Here is a 20828-nt window from a genome sequence, read left to right as displayed (position 1 = left end):
CTCCAGCCTTATGCCCTGTGTTGCCAGGTTAGGCTCTGGCTCCCCGCGACCCCAAATGGGACAAGCGGTTCAGAAAGTGTGTGTGTGCATGTGTCCACCAGTGACACTCATAACTTGTCACGTGCATACGTTGTTGTATCCTAATCAGGGAAAACACCATGACATGGAATACATGTTAAGTTTTTTTTAACTGACCCTAAAGATCCACTGTTTGTACAGGTCTTCTTTGTACATGAGCACTAAAGCACTTCACTGAGGTGGAGGTAGGCAAGTGCCATCAAGTCAAATTCAACATATGATGGCTAACTGCATGTTCTTTTATGTTAAGGAGAGGGTTATGGAGGAGGTTTACAATTACTGTCTTCTACTCATGTCTTTAGACTATGAATATGGGAAGAATATTCAGATTCTACACAATTAATTTTTATTGTTTTATGAATTAAATAAAAAACTTACAAAAGGCAGTTGAAAAGTTTGGGATTGATAGGTTCATTTTTAGCTTTAAATTTATTTTAAAAATCACTGCAAAAGCTTTGTGCATCAGGTTCTCTGTAGGTGCATTTTTTTGGTGTTGATCAGTGATGACCCTTTGTGATCACAACATTTTTCGTAAATCTGGTATTTTCCACTACTCATAAACCATGAAATTGTAAGATGTTTTGTTTTGGTCATCTGCAATTAAAAAGGTTGTTTCAATTACTGCAAATTACTGTGTTTCATATCATCTTAATGTTCAAATATGCAGAAATATTATACTTTTGTTATGAAGTTGTAGAGTCCCAAACCATCATTATTTTGACTTTTTGCAATGTGGGAATGCAGTGGAAATTAATTTTACATTAAATATGGATGCATCATTTCATGTGCCCTAGATATATTTGAATGAAACACTTGATCTGTTGATACCCAACAAAAAATTCTGAAAAGACTGGTTATAGAAAATTTAAATTTGTTTTTATCATCAGATGATAATGATCTGTGCAAAATTAGTTACTGTTGGTTTCAAGAAAATCTGTAGAAACATTAGAAAAGCCAGGGTAGTCAACTGAAAATTTAAGAACTCATCTTTTAAATTCTTAAATGACGCAGTAAAAAGACTGAAGAGAATCCAAGTACTGTGCATCCTTGATGGACAGAGATGCAATTGGTGGGTAGACTGCAAAGAAATTGCCCAGAATTGTGAGATTAGAAGGTCATTTTCAAGTGTACCCGAGCTGAGATAATGCCCTGTATAGTCCATGGAGGAGGAGATAATGTTGTGAGCTTTTGTCTTAGACTATAGTACGCTCTCTGTGGAAGCATCTTTACGTGTGGGTGTCTCGTTCTCTTTAATGCCAGTCAATGCCATCTCTGTATGTAGTTGTTATCACTCCATTCTTGAGCACCTGGCACAATAAAATATTGCCATTTCAACAGTACCCCTTTTTTTTTAAACTTTTGTTCTTACATGTACTACACTGGGCATGACACCCTCCTGGGCAGCAGCCCTGGACACTAGCAACACCTTCTTTTGTTATATCTTTGGAAAGAAGGTGGGGTTCTTGTTCTAAAAGCCTGTCAACCGCACTCAGTGCATAATTGCATAAAACCTATTTTTCAGTCATCTGCACCAACATGACTACTGACACTGCGCCATCTCTGACGTCTGCTCTCCTCATTAGCTTCCCTTTGATATCCTCTGTAACCCTCGATTTCGTTCTCAGCCATCTCTCCAGTCTCTTGGCTGTGACACAGGGATCCTCAGAGTGAGAGAGACATTTATAGCCAAGGTGACTTACAAGAATCTCATGCACCCAAGTGTGTCAAGACCTGCTTTATGTGACAAAGAATTATGTGCAATAAAAGTTGTACAATGCAAGGGCGGTCAATTGGGGTGCAATATCAGTGTTTTAATGTGATTTAACGTGGCTAAAGACAGATAATGCAAAGATTTATAGATATATTGGCTAATTAAGAGTGAGAGAACATAGTGACTTGTTTGTGTACTTGTACAATACTGCAATGATTCGTTGTGTGCATTGTTAAAATTTGTGCATTAATTATAGTGTAAATCTTTCCTTTGACCGGTCTCACTTATTTTCTGATCTCTTTGCTGTATGGTAAGGACAGTGTTTTTTGTGAGGGTTTGTTGAGCAGAGCAACAAAACTGGCAGCTCAGCTCAGCTCTAATCAATCCCCTGCAATTAAAGTTTACAGGTATAATTGACTCCAGTCAATTTGGAAGCGTTTCTTTCACAGAGCTATTAAAAGTCTGCATCTGGCTGCCGGCGAAAATGTGATCAGTTTCATCCAAAGCTCGGTTGTGCAGTCACATCCAAACATTTTGACTGACATGGTTTATGCAGGTCATTACCTCTGACAAAGCCCCTAGTCTAAACTTACACACACAGACAGAACTAGCATCCACAAGTATTACCAGTATACATGTACATCAAAAGCATTTATTAGTTTACTAAAGAAAATTTCACTGTAGTGTTTCCATACTGCAGCCATCTGTTAAGTATCATTTGTTCAAGGCATACTTTAAAATCAAACAAAAAATTTATTGATGCTCAAAAATAATTTTCAGAATGTCACTGAAAGTAACATTTCTTTACATGTTAGTTAATATATGAGAATATTATGTGAACATAATATTGCTTACATTTGTTTGGTATTGGTGTTTAGAAGAAACAACATACACCTTACCTATTAGTAAAATGATTTTCATTTTGCCATGATAACAAGAAAAAATTTGGGTCCTACAATACTACCAGAACGATTCCCACTGGAATATAAGTGGTGGGAACAAACAAACTGGTTTTACGAATGTTTGAAATGCACATAGAAAATGCTGTGCCTTCTACTTTTTTTTTCTTTGGGATTTAATGAAAGTGTTCATTCTTTTAATTTTGTTGTTTATTGGAATGGTTGAGAGTGGAGTTTTTACATATCTTGCTTCAGTTCAGCAGATGGGAGGAGGACAAGAATAAGAGTACCACTCAGAATGTCATTATTTAGACAGACAACAAAATGGATATGTTAGACATGGTTTACATTTTGTTGATTCTTTTCTCCAAAGCAACTTGCAATTATTTATCCAGCTGGGTACTTTTTACTGGAGCAAGTCAGGGTGAGTATTTTGCTCAAGGGTACTATTGCTGGAAGTGAAACTTGATCCTGCAACCTTGTGGGCCAATGGTAGGAGCGCCGACCATTATCCTACTTGCTACCTAGCTTTCAAGCTGTTTGGCAGTTTTAAGATGCCTAAGGTTTAAGTTGTGTATACTTGTTAATAATGCATTGTGAAGGTTTTTGTTTTGGAAAGAAATTATTCTTTATCAACATGCCCTTTGGCACTGGCCAATATGGTTGCAAGAGCACTAACTGTTTTGTGGACCTATTAAGCAGTTAACACTCTATAACCTTAGCACACTTGTTAAAAACCGAATATCAGGACACAATCACATGTTGTGCTTACTTGGCTGAATGTAGGACACATCGAAACATGAACGCAGATTTTCCTATGAGCAAGAAGTCGTGAAATGAAAAAGTAGCAGCACTGCAGATTTTTAACTGTGCTATATGTTTGGCTAAATGCTATTGATGTGGAGACCGCCCCCCCAAGTCCCCCACGGTTGGAAAGTAATGATGGCTGAGTGACCTTGAGCAGTCGGTACAGTGAGTGCAGCTTCCTCCACAACTGTTGTTACCCCCGCTGTTGGCCACAGTGGTCAGCAAACTGCTGCTGCGGTGTGAGAATGGCTTTGTAAATCTACTCTTTATCACTTTTGGTTATGCTAATGTACATTGTTTTTAAATAGTGCTTGCATTAAATGCTTGAAAGGAAGGAATACATAAGGGATGAGGAAGTTCTGTGTGCAATTATTTGATTTATCTTCACATAAAAGTAAATATTGAAATTAAAATGGCCTGAAGGGTTACTTAATTGTTTATAGTTTATAGTCTGTTAAAATGTGTAACTATCAAATTTATGCTTAATATGACATCTTACAAGGTCTCCATCTCAGTTAAAGTATATTTACAAATCATAATGACTCTCATTAAAGTTAAATTTGTGGTGTATTATATGGAGTAATATTTGGTTCACATCAGTTCTGTTAGTTGCTCTATTGTATCTGGACTGCATGTATTCTTCATTATGATTACAACTGAAGTGAATATGAACAATGGCTATGCTGAATATGCCTTTCACTATTTCTTCATTGAAACTAGGGTTCCTCAGAGCTTAGAGTAGCACAGCTGGTCATTAATAAGATCAGGAAACAGAAAAGGAATGCTGGTGAGTCAAAAATTAAGCTGAAAAGGAAAATCTTAAATGTGAACTGACATGTGCATGCCAATTATGGTGCAAACTTTCAATATTAAGAGTTAATGAGGAATGTTATGTGCATTTCTGTCTGAGGAGGACTGCTTGTTTTGTCAAAAGTATCATCTTATTGTGACCAGATTGGTGAGGAATGTGTCCAGAATGTGGACACAGATGTGGGATTAGCCAAACCTTTTAGTTAAAGTAAATCTAGAACTGTGCTCCACAAGAGGGATTTTTGTTTATAAAAAAAAAAAAAAAAAAAACTTCTATGGTAACCAGTCAGGTGATTGCTCTTGCCCCTGTCCCTGTCTTCCACATTTTCCGTCTTTCTCCTTGCTACCATTTTACATTTTCATAGGCTAGTACTGTAGTTTGTCATCCAGCTATTCTACTATTGTAGATTCTTTTTGTTGTTGAGAAGACTTGTTTGAAAAGGAGCTGAATGTCACTGGCTGAGCAAGTGTGAAATTGGCTGGTAGTGGAGCATAGGATGAGGCTGTCTTTGTGTTTCTACCAAGAGTCCTCCAAAAAGTGGTTTGGTGTCATGGCCTGTATGTGCACTAACTTGTTCGCTGTTTGAGGGCAGCAAGGCTATAAGTGGTAATGTAAAATACCATTGGCTTGACAAAATCGCTGAAAAAAATAACAAACACAGACATGTTTCATTCCCTCTGCCGAATCTGGAATCTGGGCTACAAGCAGAATGTCTCTTATGATTAATAAACCCAACAAGCCACCGGAGGATCTTTTTTGTTTTGCATTAGACTATTTTTTTGTAAAAAATGCATATGTGTCAACAAAATATATTCCCTTTATTAAAACAGAATGAATTAGCATTTAACTTAGTTTAGTTATATAACTTAGTAGTTATAAGCTAAGAAACAGCTAAATAATTGAAATATTCATGTCACTAAGTTTCCGCGGGGCGAGAGTGCCGGACTCAAGTGCGGAGCACAGGAAGGTCTTTCAAGGGGCAATCCAGAAGAAATGGTCAAAAAACAGGCAAAGGGTTACCGATGTGCGTATGTAATCCAAAGGGAGAATCCGAGAGACGGAATCCGGGGAACAAGCAAGGAGTCGTGGTGAGCCAGGAAGTCGCGAAGATACAGGAGAAGGTTCAGGGAAACGAGGAGGAGGATGAGGATGAGGATGGGCATGGGGATGGGGACAAGAGTGAGGATGAGGAATCAGGGAAGTCAGGAAGGCAAATACAAGTTATGCAGAGAGTAATAACACTGAACAAGGTTCCGCATCTGTGTGTGCTCTGCGTCTCCTTTTTATGCGTCCGTCCCCAGATCAGCCACAGGTGCTCCTCGTTGTGCCGAGGGGGGCGTGACAATTCAGTGCCATTATTCGTTTTAAGGCAAGGATAAAAACATTCAAAAATACCTTTCCCCCACTGGAATACAGATGTACCTTTTGAACACATTTGATTTTACACAACTGAAGTACAAGGACATGCAAGGATCAGTGTTCTAGACACCTGCTGTTAAAGTAAAGAATGCTTTAGATTTTCTAACAGATGATCTTGTGTACTGATCCAAAAAACGTCAGTCATGTCAGTTCCTCCAGTGCAAAGGATTTGTTACTCATCAGTCTGCCCTGTGGCGTGGTGACAATGCAAATCATTGTATCTGTTACTTATAAATATAAAAAGATCAACACAAAGCAGCTTTCAGCTCCAAGTCACAACTTTTCAATTTCAATTGCAAGTGAGATGTTGCAGCAAGACCTAAAAAGAGCTGTTCGTGTTCAGAAGCCTTCAAATGTTGCTGAACTAAAGCAATTCTGCATGGAAGAGTGGGCCAAAATTCCTGGTCAGCAGCTACAAGCAGCATATAGTTGCAGTCATTGTCTGTGAAGAGGCAATTACTTTTTCACACCTATGACTGCACAGTTCATTGTCTTCCAGAATATAAAAACAATACTAATGACATTCTTTCCTTTCTCAGGCTCCATTCATATACTACTAGAAATGACAGAACATCTGACCAAAGATAATGTCAAAAAGCTGCAAAACAGAGACAACTGGAATGGAGCAAAATCATTTTTACAGCACAGTACATAATTTATGAAATGCAAGAAATCAGAGTGAAAGATTCCTCCATGAAACATTTAAATTATTTTCTGATGGAAGAGCTTATTTGCAACAATGAATTCGTGGACTTCACAATTTGTCTACTGCTTCTTTTCCAGTGATGCTTGTTCAGATCTTGTGATCCTGGCTGACTCTTGACATTTGAAGTCCATAAAGAAAATTATTTTATACTTGTTGGGAATGCTTGTCAGACCTCTTTCCAGGCTTGAACCAAATGTATCTTGTATATCTTTTTGTGTGCCCAGGGTTGGTACTAATGTAATCACAACTGTCTGGCAACTAGAGAGAGATTAAGCATTCTTTAATTCTCACATGATGCTCAGGCATTTGGCTGACCTGGTTGCTGAAATTAAATCCATAGATCCAATGGATTCAGTCATCGTTTCTGATGTCATCTCTTCTTAGGGCACCTTATCTAGCCCTCTTCTCTACCTGGGTAAATTGAGCATCTTACCTGGGTAAGTTGATCAGGGCTTCTCCTTTGTGGATACAAATGCAAAATCTGCTGTACAGGGCAGCTCATGCTTAGAGATTTACAGATAGCACAGTCCTTACTTTACCACTAACAGATTGTCACAGATTTTTTTCCAGGAATGAGGGTAAACAGTAGCATCCTGGGTTTTTGTAAACACCTGTGCATGGCCACTTTTATGGTGTACGGTTAGAGATGATATTTGAACCTGAGAGATATAATACGTATTGCTTATACGTACAGTATTGTATAGGTATAATCTTGGATCCTACTGTGCTGGAGTCTTATGCCTTCAAAACCATAAAAGGCTATCATGACCCAGTTGTATCACTGTTAACATCTTTCTTTGCGTTTTGTTTTGTCCGGATCCTCCCCGTCAACCTTTCAGGCTTAGATAATCCTAAAGGAGCTAGTTATACTTGATGCAGCCTTGCTCTCAGGATCTTAGGGATTCACGAGATTTTGATGAGGTGGGGGTCCTTGTCATTGATGGTTCTTTCAACCTTCTGACCTCTAAATGTAAGTCCCTAAATCTAACTTGTGTATGTAGTACCCAGCTAATCTGAAAAACTGCATTTCCCATTGATATTTATTATCTGACAATTGCCTTTGTGGGATGCATTGCACTAGAGATGATAAGTGCAGATAAAAAATTTTACAACCTCTTATTATTCTGCTTCCCACTGCACCACTGTACTTTTTCATGAAGTTGAAGGATATGCCTGGGGTTGGCTTCCCACTTCACAGTGCTTGTCAGAAAGACAGTTTTATTGCCCTAAAGCAGTCACTTTATGTACCTTGCAGTTCAGAGTTTTGTGGGTATAAATATTTTGGTAATGTGAAATAAATGTTTGAGTGTCATTATACAAGGGCATTATGCTTTCACTGTTAGGACTATTTCTCCTTGAGGTATTTATTTTTAAACAGTCAATGAACTTATTACAGTTAAATGCAAGCAGAGAAGCACTAAATTACTCTGCTCTACACCTGACTCCTGAAGGACTCAAATTTTATCCAGTTTTTCTGAAGTATGTGTTGTGGGCTTCAGGCCAGACCTTTAACTTAAGATGCTGCTTTCCAAGGTCGGATGCAATCTGTGGAATCTTATGAAGTATTGATTTTTCAATCCGGAGAGCAAGCATCTCTCTTTCCAGTAAATCCCTTGTTTTCCCTCTTGTGTCTTTCTGCTCTAGGAGTCACACTCAGCAGCATAGCCTTGTATTGCTCTTTGGTTCCATTTCAGCTTTACGGTTTACGAACAACCCTTGTTACAGCTTTACAAATGCACATTTAGCCATCTCATTTGGACCTCAAACTTCATTTCTTGGATTTGGTACTTCAAACAAGTAAATTTTATATCATATTTTAATCAGTATTAATATCACTACCAGATACTGTTTTATCTAAGTAATAAAAATTATAATTTTGTATGATATAATGTTTGACAAATGATTTATATTTCAAAAAGACCACATGCAGCTCAAAGAAATGCATGCATGGTCTACTTGAAATGGCTTTTGAAAGAAAGGTGACAGGAGTCAACTTCTAAGTTAACTGTATAACTTTTTCAAGATGAAGTTTTGGTGTTTTGACCTCAAGGCAAACCTTTGATGGAGGCATAGCTTGTGCTCCTCCCAGACTCTGGAAGATTATTTTGTAGACTTGGTCATCGAGGAGCAGGCAGGGTACATATATGAGATGGTGATTGTTTCCAGGGCAGCTGGTGAAAGATGCAATTGGATTTGGGTTGTGTAAGGTCTGTTATCCCTTCCTGGCGTGCCGTGGTGGAAGGGCTTGCGTGATCTAGGGATCTCTAGAGCTATGTCGTTGGGAGCTGTATGCTCCTGCTAGGGTCTCCCAAGGCGAACAGGTCTGGAGTGAAGATCCAGACTAACACGATCCGAAAAACCCCTATGGAAAATGGAAAAAAAAGAACGTTTACCCTGCCCGGAATAGGGTCAGCGGGACCTACCCCTGGAGCCAGGCCTGGGGGGTAGTGTTCCGAGGTGAGTGCCTGGTGGCCGGGCAGCCCATGTAACCCGGCTGGGCTCAGCCCGAAAAGGCATCATGGGGGGGCCATGTGGGCCCACCACCCGCAAGGTCCAACATGGGGGGGTGGGTGTAATGTGTACCAGGTGGCGGGAGAGGGCAGGGTGGTGCATGGCGTCACGGCCCCTCGCGACAGAAACTGACTCTTAGCACGTGGATTGTTACCTCACTTGGGGGGAAGGAGCCGGAACTGGTGCGGGAGGTTGAGAAATACCAACTAGATATAGTTGGGCTCACCTCCACTCACAGTGTTGGCTCTGGAACCAAACTCCTCGATAGGGGGTGGTCCCTCTCCTACTCAAGAGTTACACAGGGTGAGAGGCACCGGGCAGATGTGGGATACTCGCAAGCCCCCGGCTGGCTGCCATACAGTTGGAGTTTATCCCGGTGGACAAGAGGGTCATCTCAATGCGACTTAGGGTCGCAGAGAGGAAAACTTTGACTGTTGTGTGTGCTTATGCACCAAACAGCAGTTCAGAGTATTCAGCCTTCCTGAAGAGGGTGGGTGGGGTTCTGGACAGGGCCACACCTACAGACTCCATAGTCCTGTTGGGGGACTTCAATGCTCACATTGGCAATGACTGGGAAATCTGGTGGGGGTGATTGGGAAAAACGGCTTGCCCGATCTGAACCCGAATGGTGAAATGTTATTGGACTTCTGTGCTAGTCATGGTTTGTCCATAACAAACACCATGTTTGAACACAAGGATGCTCATAAGTGTACTTGGTACCAGAGCTCCTTGGGCCAAAGGTCAATGATCGACTTTGTAGTTGTTTCATCTGACTTGAGGCCACATGTTCTGGACACTCAGGTGAAGAGAGGTGCTGAGCTGTCAACTGATCACCATCTGGTGGTGAGTTGGATCAGATGGCGGAGAAAACTGATGGACAGACCCGGTAGGCCCAGACGTTTAATGAGGGTGTGCTGGGAGCAACTGTCGGAGGACTTTGTCCGGAATGATTTTAACTCGCACCTCCATGAGAACTTCTCCCATGTCCCGGAGGAGGTAGGGGACATGGAGTCTGAATGGACCCTGTTCAAAACTTCCATTGTGGAAGCAGCCAGACACAACTTGTTGGTGCCAGCCAGGGCAGCAACCCGAGAACCTGCTGGTGGACACCGGTGGTGAGGGAAGCCATCAAGCTGAAGAAGGAGGCCTTTAGGGCCTGGTTGGCTCTGGGGACTTCTGACTCAGCAGACAGGTACCAGCAGATGAAAAAGGCAGCAGCAGCTGCGGTTGCAGAAGCAAAATTCAGGGCATGGGAGGAGTTTGAAGAGGCCGTGGAAAACTGACTATCGGTTGGCTTCAAAGAGGTTCTGGAGAACCATCCTGCAGCTCAGAAGGGGTTGGAGGAGCTTCGCTCAGGCTGTGCTCAGCAAGAGTGGAGAAACTCTGACCTCTGATAAGGACATTGTCGGGAGGTGGAAGGAGCACTTTGAGGAACTCTTAAACCCGACTGATATGCCTCCCTTACAGGAGTCAGGGCCAGAGGCTTCCGGGCTGTCAGAGTCCATTTCCCTGGTGGAAGTTACTGAGGTAGTTGCTAAACTCCACGGTGGCAAAGTACTGGGGGTGGATGAGAGCCGCCTGGAGCTGCTTAAGGCCCTGGATGTTGCAGGGCTGTCATGACTGACACGCCTTTGCAATGTTGCATGGACCTCGGGGGCAGTACCTTTGGATTGGCAAACTGGGGTGGTGATCCCTATCTTTAAGAAAGGGGACCGGAGAGTGTGTGCCAATTATCGGGGTATCACACTTCTCAGCCTCCCTGGGAAAGTCTATGCCAGGGTGCTGTAAAGCAGGCTTCAGCCGATAGTTGAACCTCGGATTGAAGAGGAACAATGTGGATTCCGCCCTGGCCGTGGAACAGTGGACCAACTTTTTCCCCTCTCACAGATAACTGAAGGGGCATGGGAGTTCGCTAATCCAGTCTACATGTGTTTTGTGGACTTGGAGAAGGCCTATGACTGTGTTCCCTGGGAAATTCTGTGGGAGATGCTTAGGGAGTATGGGGTACCAGGGCCACTACTGCGGGCCATTCGGTCTCTGTACATACGGAGCGAAAGTTGTGTCCGCATACTCAGCATTAAGTCAAGCCTGTTCAATGTGGGAGTTGGGCTCCGCCAAGGTTGTGCCTTGTCTCCTCTCCTGTTTGTGGTCTTCATAAACAAGGTATCAAGGCACATTTCTCTGCTCTCCCTACTGCCATCATGACCCTACTAGGAGAAGCAGGATAAAACATGGTTGGATGGATGGATGGATGGATGGATGGAGGGAAGGTCTGTTATGTTGTTACTTTACACCGTAAGGAACTGCTCAACACTGAAGCTGTTAAACATGTTTTTCTCTGATGAAAGGTATTTTAAACAAAGATATAATGCATTGAGGTTCTCTAGGTTGAGGTTGTTCAAACATGAAATAAGGTATGTGTACATGCAAAAGAGCTGGGACTGAAAATGTTCTAGGTGTTGAGAGCTGACATTGTCACACACTAATACCAGCATTTAACTTTTGAGGCAAATAAGGGATCTCTCCAGCTACCTCACAGAACTTATATCATATGAAACACAGATGTTTTTGTCCCATTATTCACATTTTCCTCCTGGCCATGTTGTTCTTGTGTATGTCTTTTAGCCCATCTTCTACAAGGGCTTGGCAGGCTCTCAGGTGACTCTCAGCAGCCTAGCAACCCAACCACGAGCCATGTTGGAGGAGCAGGCGCGCCTCCTGCTCACAGAAGCAGAAAGGCAGACCTTGAGCTACTACCTGGAGGAGTATCGGGAGACCCATATTGGGATAGAACAGCTTGTCATGGCTTTATTTGAATTGTTCAACACTTATGCCAAGGTGAGTCTCAAGCAGCTTTGTATTTAGATCATGGATGGCATACATTACATTGTGTGCTTTTTACGTATAATTGGCTTATATTTAAAACTACAGACTGATCACTGCTTTGAAATGGATTAATGTCATTCTTAGTCAAAAATTTAGTATGACTGTGAGTCTGAATAATCAGCTTGATTTATGGATTCATAATTCTGTTCAGGTAGGCCATATGACACCTGATAATGGCATGCTTTATGCTTTCTGAGACGCTCAGCTCTGCCTCTGAACCTGTGCCCCTGCACCTTCTCCACAGTTCTCTTTAATGTCTGAGATGAGGGGTCTCGTGGCTCCCCAGGATCTGGAGCGATTTGATGGGTTGGTTCTATACCATGAGATTGAGGCAATAAAAGCTCGACAAGGAGGAGCTGATGTACTGAATCCTAACTCTATCTCCACGGCACCCCACCACAACCTGAACTCCTACAGCAGCTACCAACCTCCCAACTTGATGAGCTCAGCACGGGTATGGGAGCCACAATGGGAAAGTAGCGACATCTACTTTTTTCCTGCTATATTTATTCTGTGTGTCCACATCTGTTATCATTTTGTTATTCGTAATTTTTAGCCTCCCTTTCTCAACTGTTGCTGTAATATAAGGATATACTTACCCCCCATTAACTGGTCCTCGTTAATTCCTGTAAATAGACTGAATATAAAAAAAAACAAAAAATTTAATTACTTATTCCATTATTTTCAATGGGATAAAATTCATTTTGTTCCAACCCCATTCCCAAGTTCATCCCAAAATCACCCTAAATTATGCTTAATATCATAAGGAAAAAGTACTTTAACATGTTAAAATTTTATGTAGTTTTTCCTTTTTTGCTACTTTCTCCCAGAAAAGAATTTTTTGTAATCTTCCGCCTTTGCATTGCATTTTGGAACCATGCATGTCCGCAAAGCTTTTCTGAATTACATATATGATTGCAGTAAGAAACATAGGCCTGTATCCAAAAAGCCATCTATCGACAACAACCGCTTGTCCTGAGCAGGTTCGCAGCAAGCCAGAGCCTTACCTGGCAACACAGGGCACAAGGCCGAAGGGGGAGAGGACACACCCCAGACAGGACGCCGGTCTGTCGCAAGGCACCCCAAGCAGGGCTCGAACCCGACTCGCCACACAGTGGACAAATGCTACAACATGCCATGCATGTATCCAAAAAGCTTCCTCAGTATTCTCAGAGATTTTTAAGTGAAAAGAATGATGAATTTTCATTTTATTTCATTATATTCTATGTTTAACTTCTTTTTTCTGCCACTTTAAATTTTAAACACAGAAATTAACAATTTATGGTTTTATAGTTGCTATTTTTTCTTATTGGTCCCCTTATTCATTCTAATGATGATGGAATCAGAACCCCTATAGAACACACATTCTGGGTTTATAGGGTAAGAGAAAATTTGCCATAACATGAATGAGCTGGATTGAGTAAGATGACGGCTGAGAGCGTGGATACATGGTTGCCAAATGCATCGTGTCCCGTAGTCTCTTTCACACAGCTGCTTGGCAGAATTTTCAAATGCAACCTTAGTTTATCACACCAAATGTTGCAGGCCAAACCAGATGCAGCAGACCATATAAATGACAATCTGAACAGATTAATAGTAAACGATATTAATAATCTTGTACCAGTTATCAGTAGATTGAATAAAGGGGGATGAGTGCAATTGCTTTGTACTGCACATATGTGAGACATTTTTACTGTCATATGGTCTATTTCATGTATCTTTCTAATAGTCGGGATTGTCTGTCTTGTTCTTGATTGTCTGTTTTTGTGTTTACCTAATATAGTCCACTGTTCTCAGCCGTACATCACAGTAAAGCCAGACTTTTCTCTGTGATGATTTATAAAACCGTTGTTCCCTGTGATCCATTTAAAATCCCAGGTATAATAATATTTTACAAAGAATCCATTGATGAGCTCCACTGTGGTCTGCTGCTGATGGCTGTTTCTCATAGGCCGTTTGCAAGAGATTGCGCATCACAGCACTGAACTCTGTCCTGGCCTTTAAGGTCTGCTACTGCATCCTTAATATCATACATAAGTCTATATTATACTGCCAGTAAACAAATAATTAAATTAAGTAATGTGCCCATTTTATTTCATTGAACTTTAATGAGATCCAAGCCAGCGTTTAAATGTCTGCTCAGTGTCTTCTGTTCATTATCAACACAACGTTAGGCGTGTACTGATGAGTGGGTGGCTGTGTTTACTGTGAAGCTAATATTTTAAAATACAGATGACACAGATAAATAGACTGTTATTTGTATCTGGTGACCTAGTGCCTCAGTAAGTAGCACTCACCTCACAAGCCCAAGGCTTACCTGACACATTAAGAATGCGGGGTTGAATCTAACTGTAACTGTGTGATGTTTTCATGTTCTCTCCATGATCATATATATGTTTTGTGTCATAATTTTTTCCCAGCTTCCAAAGATGCACAGCTCATGTAAATTATTGACCATAATTTGCCCTTAGTTTGTGTATACACCCCTTGGTGGGAAATATACGTATCAGCCACAACGTTTAAACCACTGACAGATGAAGTGAATAACATTGATAATCTCGTTACAATGGCACCCGTCAAGGGGTGGAATATATTAGGCAGTGAGTAAACAGTCAGTTCTTGAATTTGATGTGTTTGAAGCAGGAAAAATGGGCAAGTGTAAGGATCTGAGCAACTTTGACAAGGGCCAGAGCATCTCCAAAATGGCAGGTCTTGTGGGGTGTTCCTGGTATGCAGTGGTTAGTACCTACCAAAAGTGGTCCAAGGAAGGACAACCGGTGAACCGGCGACAGGGTCATGGAGGTTTGAGTCCTGCTTGGGGTGCCTTGCAGTGGACTGGTGTCCCGTCCTGGGTGTGTCCCCTGCCCCTCCAGCCTCGTGCCCTGTGTTGCTGAGTTACGCTCAACCACAACCCCTCTTGGGACAAGTGGTGTGTGTGTGTGTGTGTGTGTGTGTGTGTGTGTGTGTGTGTGTGTGTGTGTGTGTGGGTTTTAATGTTCTGGCTGATCAGTGGCTAGCGAATGCTGGCAATATTCAGTATTACAAGTATCGTAAGTTTTATGTGGGGGAACCTTTGCAGACCTTCTTTTAGTCACTCACTTCACCTGTTTTTTTTTTCTAAATCTTTCTCGACCCTCCCTTTCTTTGTGTAACCCTCAGAATGGCAGCAGGCTGGACAGTAGTAGCGAAGGCCCCTTGGAGACTCACAGTGCCCTACTGGACATCTCTCTGGTGAGCACAGGTCGACGTTGGGGACTCCTCTTAGCTTATTTACTACAGGAAAACAATGATGAGATGGAAGGCAGATCTCTGTGGAAAAACGAGGGAGCAGCACTGTGGGAATGGGGAGGCAATGCAGACTGAAGACTTGTGTGGAGTAATACATCACTGGCTTTGTGAAGAAGTCCGTAGAGGCCGTGGTACCGCTGAACAAAACCAGTGAAGTGACATGTTTCTCCAGCAGTCTATCTATTCTATAAAACATCTTTGAAATGACATGTCAGCATTAGGGAAAAAAAAAAAAATTCCAGGAATCGGTGTCAGGTAAAGTGGAGCTGTGATGCAGTTTTTTTTTTTTTAATTTTAGTTTGATACCTATCAAATAGCTACGAATTTCTTCTTCAGATTACAGTTTAGCTTAGAATTTGTTTGTGTGAATGTGATTTCCCATTCAGTTTGGGTAAAATGTACAATGTTTTTCCACATCAAATTGCCAGTGTTAAAGTTGACATTTTGTATAGAAATGTCATTGCCTAAAAACATTGAATGTCAAGTGTTTTGCCTTGTTTCACCACTGAGTTTTGTCAGATTGCAAATCCTTTATTAATGCAGTTCGGAATAGGCTGGATTGAATAGGTGTTTGTATTCAGTGGGTGATGATGCAGATGTATCTTTTACTTTAAGGATGATGTGCAGTCTGCTGAAGACTCCCCACCTTCTTTCAAGCCTCCTCCTCCCCCAGGGTTGTTGAGACACCCTAGCCCAAGGGTCCAACCCAAGAGGCCTTCCTCTGCATGTTCCCAGACGGGACTTTTCTTCACTGCACCCTCCAGTGGCTCTCTGGACTGCAGTCACATGTCTCCCACTGCTGGCCTTTCCAAAAAGGAAGTTGCTGCTCATCCTTCCCCAGGAAAGCAGCAGGCTCTGAAGACGTTTCTCTGCCCAGAGTCTGCAGGCAAGGCCAGCCCTACTGCCCCCTCCCCTCCCCCTGCACCGGTTGCCCCTGTGTCAGCCCCTCCATCAACTCCTCCTCCTTCCAGCCCTAAGAAGCCAGTGTCCTCCTCCCCTGCCTCAAAACAGAGCTTTACTATGGTGGATGTGCACAGGCCTACTGTAGAGCCTGCACAAAAGGATCGAGGTGAGGAAGTGCATGTGCCTGCTTCTGTATGTGGAGAGTGTTATTGTGCCAAATGGAAAAAAGATCAGCTTGTGTGCATGTGTAAGCTTGAGTGTGTAATAAGAGGAGGGGATATGTGTATTGTGTGCACTTGTTTATAGACACAGCTTCTACCCCTTTACCCCTTGCCCAGGAGCCGTCCTCCCGCAACTGTCAGACGGCGGGCAGACTCTGAGCGAGGACAGTGGGGTGGACATTGCTGAGTCAGGAGGGTTGAACAAGGACAGCAGTCCCCGAGCTGGCAAGCCACGGACACCGCCAGAGGCACAGGGAGCCATGGGTGCTGCAACAGAGACTCCCTCCCTGTTGGTGAGATTGGCATATAGTATAAATAGACATTAACCTTAGCTAACTGAGATGCCACCATCCATAGACTGTTCTTCTTAATCACCTTCAGTGAAAGAAATGTGGTACACTCAATCTCAACTTCCCAACCCCAGAACTATATGTACATACTGCAAGTGAACATATTCACTCATTCTTGCAGCAGTAGTGGCTTTTAACAATATTTTCAGTTCCACATCTCTTGCAAGACTTCACAACCGGTTGTACGAGGTAGTCTAGAATTTACAGTACTTTGTTAAATGTTATGGTACATGAAACAACTTCTCGATCCATTCGACAATAGTCTGTGTACACGGCCAGAGCTGACTTTGGTTTTTATCATGTACGATCATTGTCCTCTATGCTGCAGCTTTAGTAGAGGTTCACTTGGACTACTCAGAATCAGTGTTGCTAAGATCTTTCAGGGCTGATGTCAGCAAGACTTCTCAAGGCCGCTGTCAGTAAGAGAACTCGGCGACTATGATTGCTCAGTTAGTGCCAGTTAGACTGCCTGGTGTCAGTGTCATTAATACTGTTCAGTGTCAATGTCGGTAAGACTGCTCAGCACTGATGGCAATGTCAGGTCTGTGTCATTAATAACTGCTCCAGGTCAGTGATGCTAATTCTTCAGGGTTGGCATCCTGTCATGCCAGTCAGGCTTCTCAAGGTGGCAGGAGGGAGTGAGCAGTTCAGGATTCAGTCTACTGTGAGCTCAGGCCCTTTGCTTTCACTCCATCTTTTGCTCTTGTTATCTCCCCCACTCCATGATCTTCATTGTCTCCAGCCCTCACAGTCTTTCACTACATCTTCATCTTCCTATAGCCTGGAGTTCTAGAGCCTACCTCCACCTTGGTGCGCGTAGCCAGGACTGCCAGCACATTGGGCATCGCAATTGAAGGGGGTGCCAACACCCGCCAGCCCCTGCCACGCATCGTCACCATACAGGTCAGTCCCCTGCATCATTCTGATGCCACATATTTGTAGCATTAGTGTCAGGAAAAAAAGGTTTGCTTTTTTCAGTGTATTGGATTTGTGAATGGAACCATCCCTAAAGCTCTTGGATGGCTGTGTCTTATCTGCTTATGTCACTCCTGTTATTCATATGAATAATTTGTGGATATTTTTACTTTGACCATTTATACCTCAAAACTGTACTCTGCATTGTACATTGTGGGTTTTGTTAAAAAAAAATAACCTTGTCTGTCATCTGAATTAGCTGTTGTGTATTGTACATTTCTAACCAGAAAATACAGACTGAACTGGAATGTGTTTTGAAAAATGGAGATTTTAATTGTTTCAGTACTTCTAAGTATTTTTTACATCATTTCACTGTTTGAGTTCTTAAACTTCAGTTACATTAAGCAGTAATTCGAATGTTATAAAGTTCTCAGCAAAATACAGAGCTGACCCAAACTTTAGTGATGTCAGTCAGGAACATTAGACAGACAGACTCGACTATAATTTGACAGATGTCTGTTGGAAAATCAAAAAAGATTTTTTAGCCTTAAATGACATGTGAAGGGTTTTCAGATATTTTTGTATTAAGACTGATTTATAATATACAGTATAGTATTGCTTCTTCACCATTTGGTCTTAGCCTGCTGACCAGGCAGCTGAGACTCTGATGTTCAGCTTGTCTCACTACATTACTTTCCGCTGGGGGCTGATTATGTGATTATTTTAAAGGAAAACGTGTCCTATTATGTCTTGCCAAAATCTGATAAATCCTTTGAACTAGTCAGCAATTTGGTTATGTTCATAGATCACCAGTGGTAGATGAAGCATAAGGATCACAGTCTGGCAAAAATGTTTTCAAAGGTCATACAGCAACATACTAGATACTCTAGTAAAGTGACATACTCAAATGTACAGCTGCAAGGTTTGGACTGGAACTCATTACCTATTTGCTCTGAAATGCATTTCTAATTGCAATACTACCTTCTACCCTGAAGGAGCAATTTGTGATTTTTTAGCTGTTTTATGTAATAAGTAATAGCACTTTTGAAGCAACTCGAAGATTTCATATCCTAGCATTTAGTTGTATCATTTAGGATGGCTAATGAACCTGGCTGTAGTATAAGCTTAATACCACAAGCAGAATGAGGAATCTCTCATTGTTCCGCTGTGCTCGAGTCAAACTGACCTGGTGGAAAAAGGTATTTCAAATTAGCTCAAACGACGGCAAAAAAATACAAATTGATTTTTCAAAACATGTTCCAGTCCAGTTGTCTGTAATGAAAAAAACAACGAACTAATCCTAATCAAATGGGAAAAGGTTTTTCAAATCCCATGCTTAAAATTCTGGTCGTTCATCACAATGGCAGTGGGTGCTTATAGCAGATTGGTGTTTCACCGAAACAGTAATGGCTTTGTGTTCCTTCGCTGTGTCGCCTGAGTTTGTTCCCTTGTTTGAGAATGTCTTTATGCACCTTGCCAAAAGATATAATAATGATATTTAACCCAGCATGTACCTTTTCTTCCTCTGCCTTCTCTCCTACTCCTATTCTCTCCCAACTTCTTGAAAAACACCTTATCCATTATTCTTGCTTGTCACTCTTTACCACCCATGTCAATTTTGCCCTTTTTTCTGATTGCCCTTTTACACCTGTTCTCTTTGATGTCTCTCCACTCTTCTCTACTTGTCCGCCCCCTGCCAAACTCCACGCTCGGCCATCTGACCACAGAAAGGTGGCTCTGCGTACAACTGCGGGCAACTCAGAGTGGGTCAGGTGATCCTGGAGGTGAACGGCATATCACTGAGGGGACGGGAGCATCAGGAGGCCGCGCGGCTCATCGCAGAGGCCTTCAAGACCAAAGAGAGAGACCACATTGAGTTTCTCGTCACAGAATTCAACGTTGCCCTTTAGAGGTCACCAGGGGACACCAAGTTCACTGTTGATGGTGCCCAGGATTAAGAAACATTGTGAACTAGGAGTTTTGTGTCACTTGAAACATCCCCTTGTCCGTCACTGTCATGTTTTCATCTCTAGCTACTGCATGGAGAAAGGAACTCTAGGATGCTTCAAAGAAACCATTATAAAGGAGAGGTCCATGTGAAAGCCATTTTATCCCTTCTCCTACAGAGTCCCAGCCTACTTCATCTGTGTTAACGTGCATTAGTAGAGAAGCAGGAGTTTGACCGAAACCTGCCCTGGTGTTGCTGAGTCTACATGATTCGAGTTATGCCTCCAACAGGACACCCCGCAGGAAAAATATGGTATAATCTAGTAGATGTCTTATTCACTGTCGGTCACATACTGTGTTTCCCTACCCAACTTGATGTAACATTCGTGAGAACTATATGAAAAAATCTTACTCCGTTTTTTTGGCAATTTTTTATTATCTTTCAGGATCATATATATACATACAGTAACAGATGTGACCACAAGTTTCTGCCACACAGCTGCAATGTCCTGTGTTAGTTAAACAGGTTTGGAACTCAGCATCAGATGTTAAACCACTTTCAAAAATCTATTTTTTTTCTTTACAGATCTGAATCTAATGGTTTTTAAAATATGTACACGTTTAATTCAGTTTGTGCAAACACTCACATATTATTAACTGGAGAGGGAAAGGAATGTGACAAATGTTATCTATGAGCCTGGAATATATTAAAATAAAATAAACCCAGGTTCTTTAAAATAACTGCATAGTTCACTTTATGTTTTATAATACATGAGATGTTTCCTTTTAATGACCTTCCTTTGTTATTCAGCTCAATTTGTTTGGTACAGATTTGCACTTGGCTGAATACTGTCGTTACAGTAATCAGTGGTAATTACGTGTCTAAGGAAGCAATAAAGCTGTCGGAAGTGAGGTGTGTTTTTTTTTTTTTTTTTTTTTTGTTTCTTTCATACAAACTGACCTGAAGAAAGATTGCAATTAAATGCTGCTTAGTGAGATTTCAAAATTTTCACCAGTTGATATGAGAATATGATCTCATGTTTTGGGTAATTGAGCTCCTTGTATGAGGGACAGCTCTATAGGATGCTCTGAATGAGATTTTAACACCTGTGATCAGTCATCTGCTTGAGGCACACACATTTGTGTGTGTGTGTGTGTGTGTGCACATGTTTAAGTACAGAATTGCATTTGTGCTTGTGCATGTTTATGACAGTACTATAGTACACAGCAAAACCAGCAGTGTTAAATGAACACTGAGAATTTACATTCTCTGTATGCTCCAGACGACGGCCCCTTGGAGTACTGTTAACTCTCTGCAGAGTGGACATAACACACTTTACTTTACTGTGTACTGCAGATTAAGGGTTGGGAACTAC

General features: G+C 41.8%; 1 protein-coding gene across 1 annotated transcript in view; it reads left to right on the top strand.

The window, feature by feature from the left end:
• The window catches only part of LOC108938402 (whirlin-like), a 56128-nt gene extending 36302 nt beyond the window's left edge, over positions 1 to 19826 (top strand). Inside the window, exons 7-13 of the mRNA XM_018758952.1 lie at positions 11568 to 11780; positions 12073 to 12282; positions 14988 to 15059; positions 15732 to 16185; positions 16358 to 16533; positions 17371 to 17493; positions 19233 to 19826. Coding sequence (XP_018614468.1) covers positions 11568 to 11780; positions 12073 to 12282; positions 14988 to 15059; positions 15732 to 16185; positions 16358 to 16533; positions 17371 to 17493; positions 19233 to 19415 — 1431 coding nt within the window. The 3' untranslated portion in view covers positions 19416 to 19826. The remainder of the gene's footprint in view (positions 1 to 11567; positions 11781 to 12072; positions 12283 to 14987; positions 15060 to 15731; positions 16186 to 16357; positions 16534 to 17370; positions 17494 to 19232) is intronic.
• Positions 19827 to 20828: the final 1002 nt, after the last annotated feature.

The sequence above is a fragment of the Scleropages formosus genome, chromosome 17 (assembly GCF_900964775.1).
Source record: "Scleropages formosus chromosome 17, fSclFor1.1, whole genome shotgun sequence".
NCBI classification, from domain to species: Eukaryota; Metazoa; Chordata; class Actinopteri; order Osteoglossiformes; family Osteoglossidae; genus Scleropages; species Scleropages formosus.
Note: the sequence above shows the minus strand (reverse complement) of the source record. Positions and strands in the feature narration are given on the sequence as shown.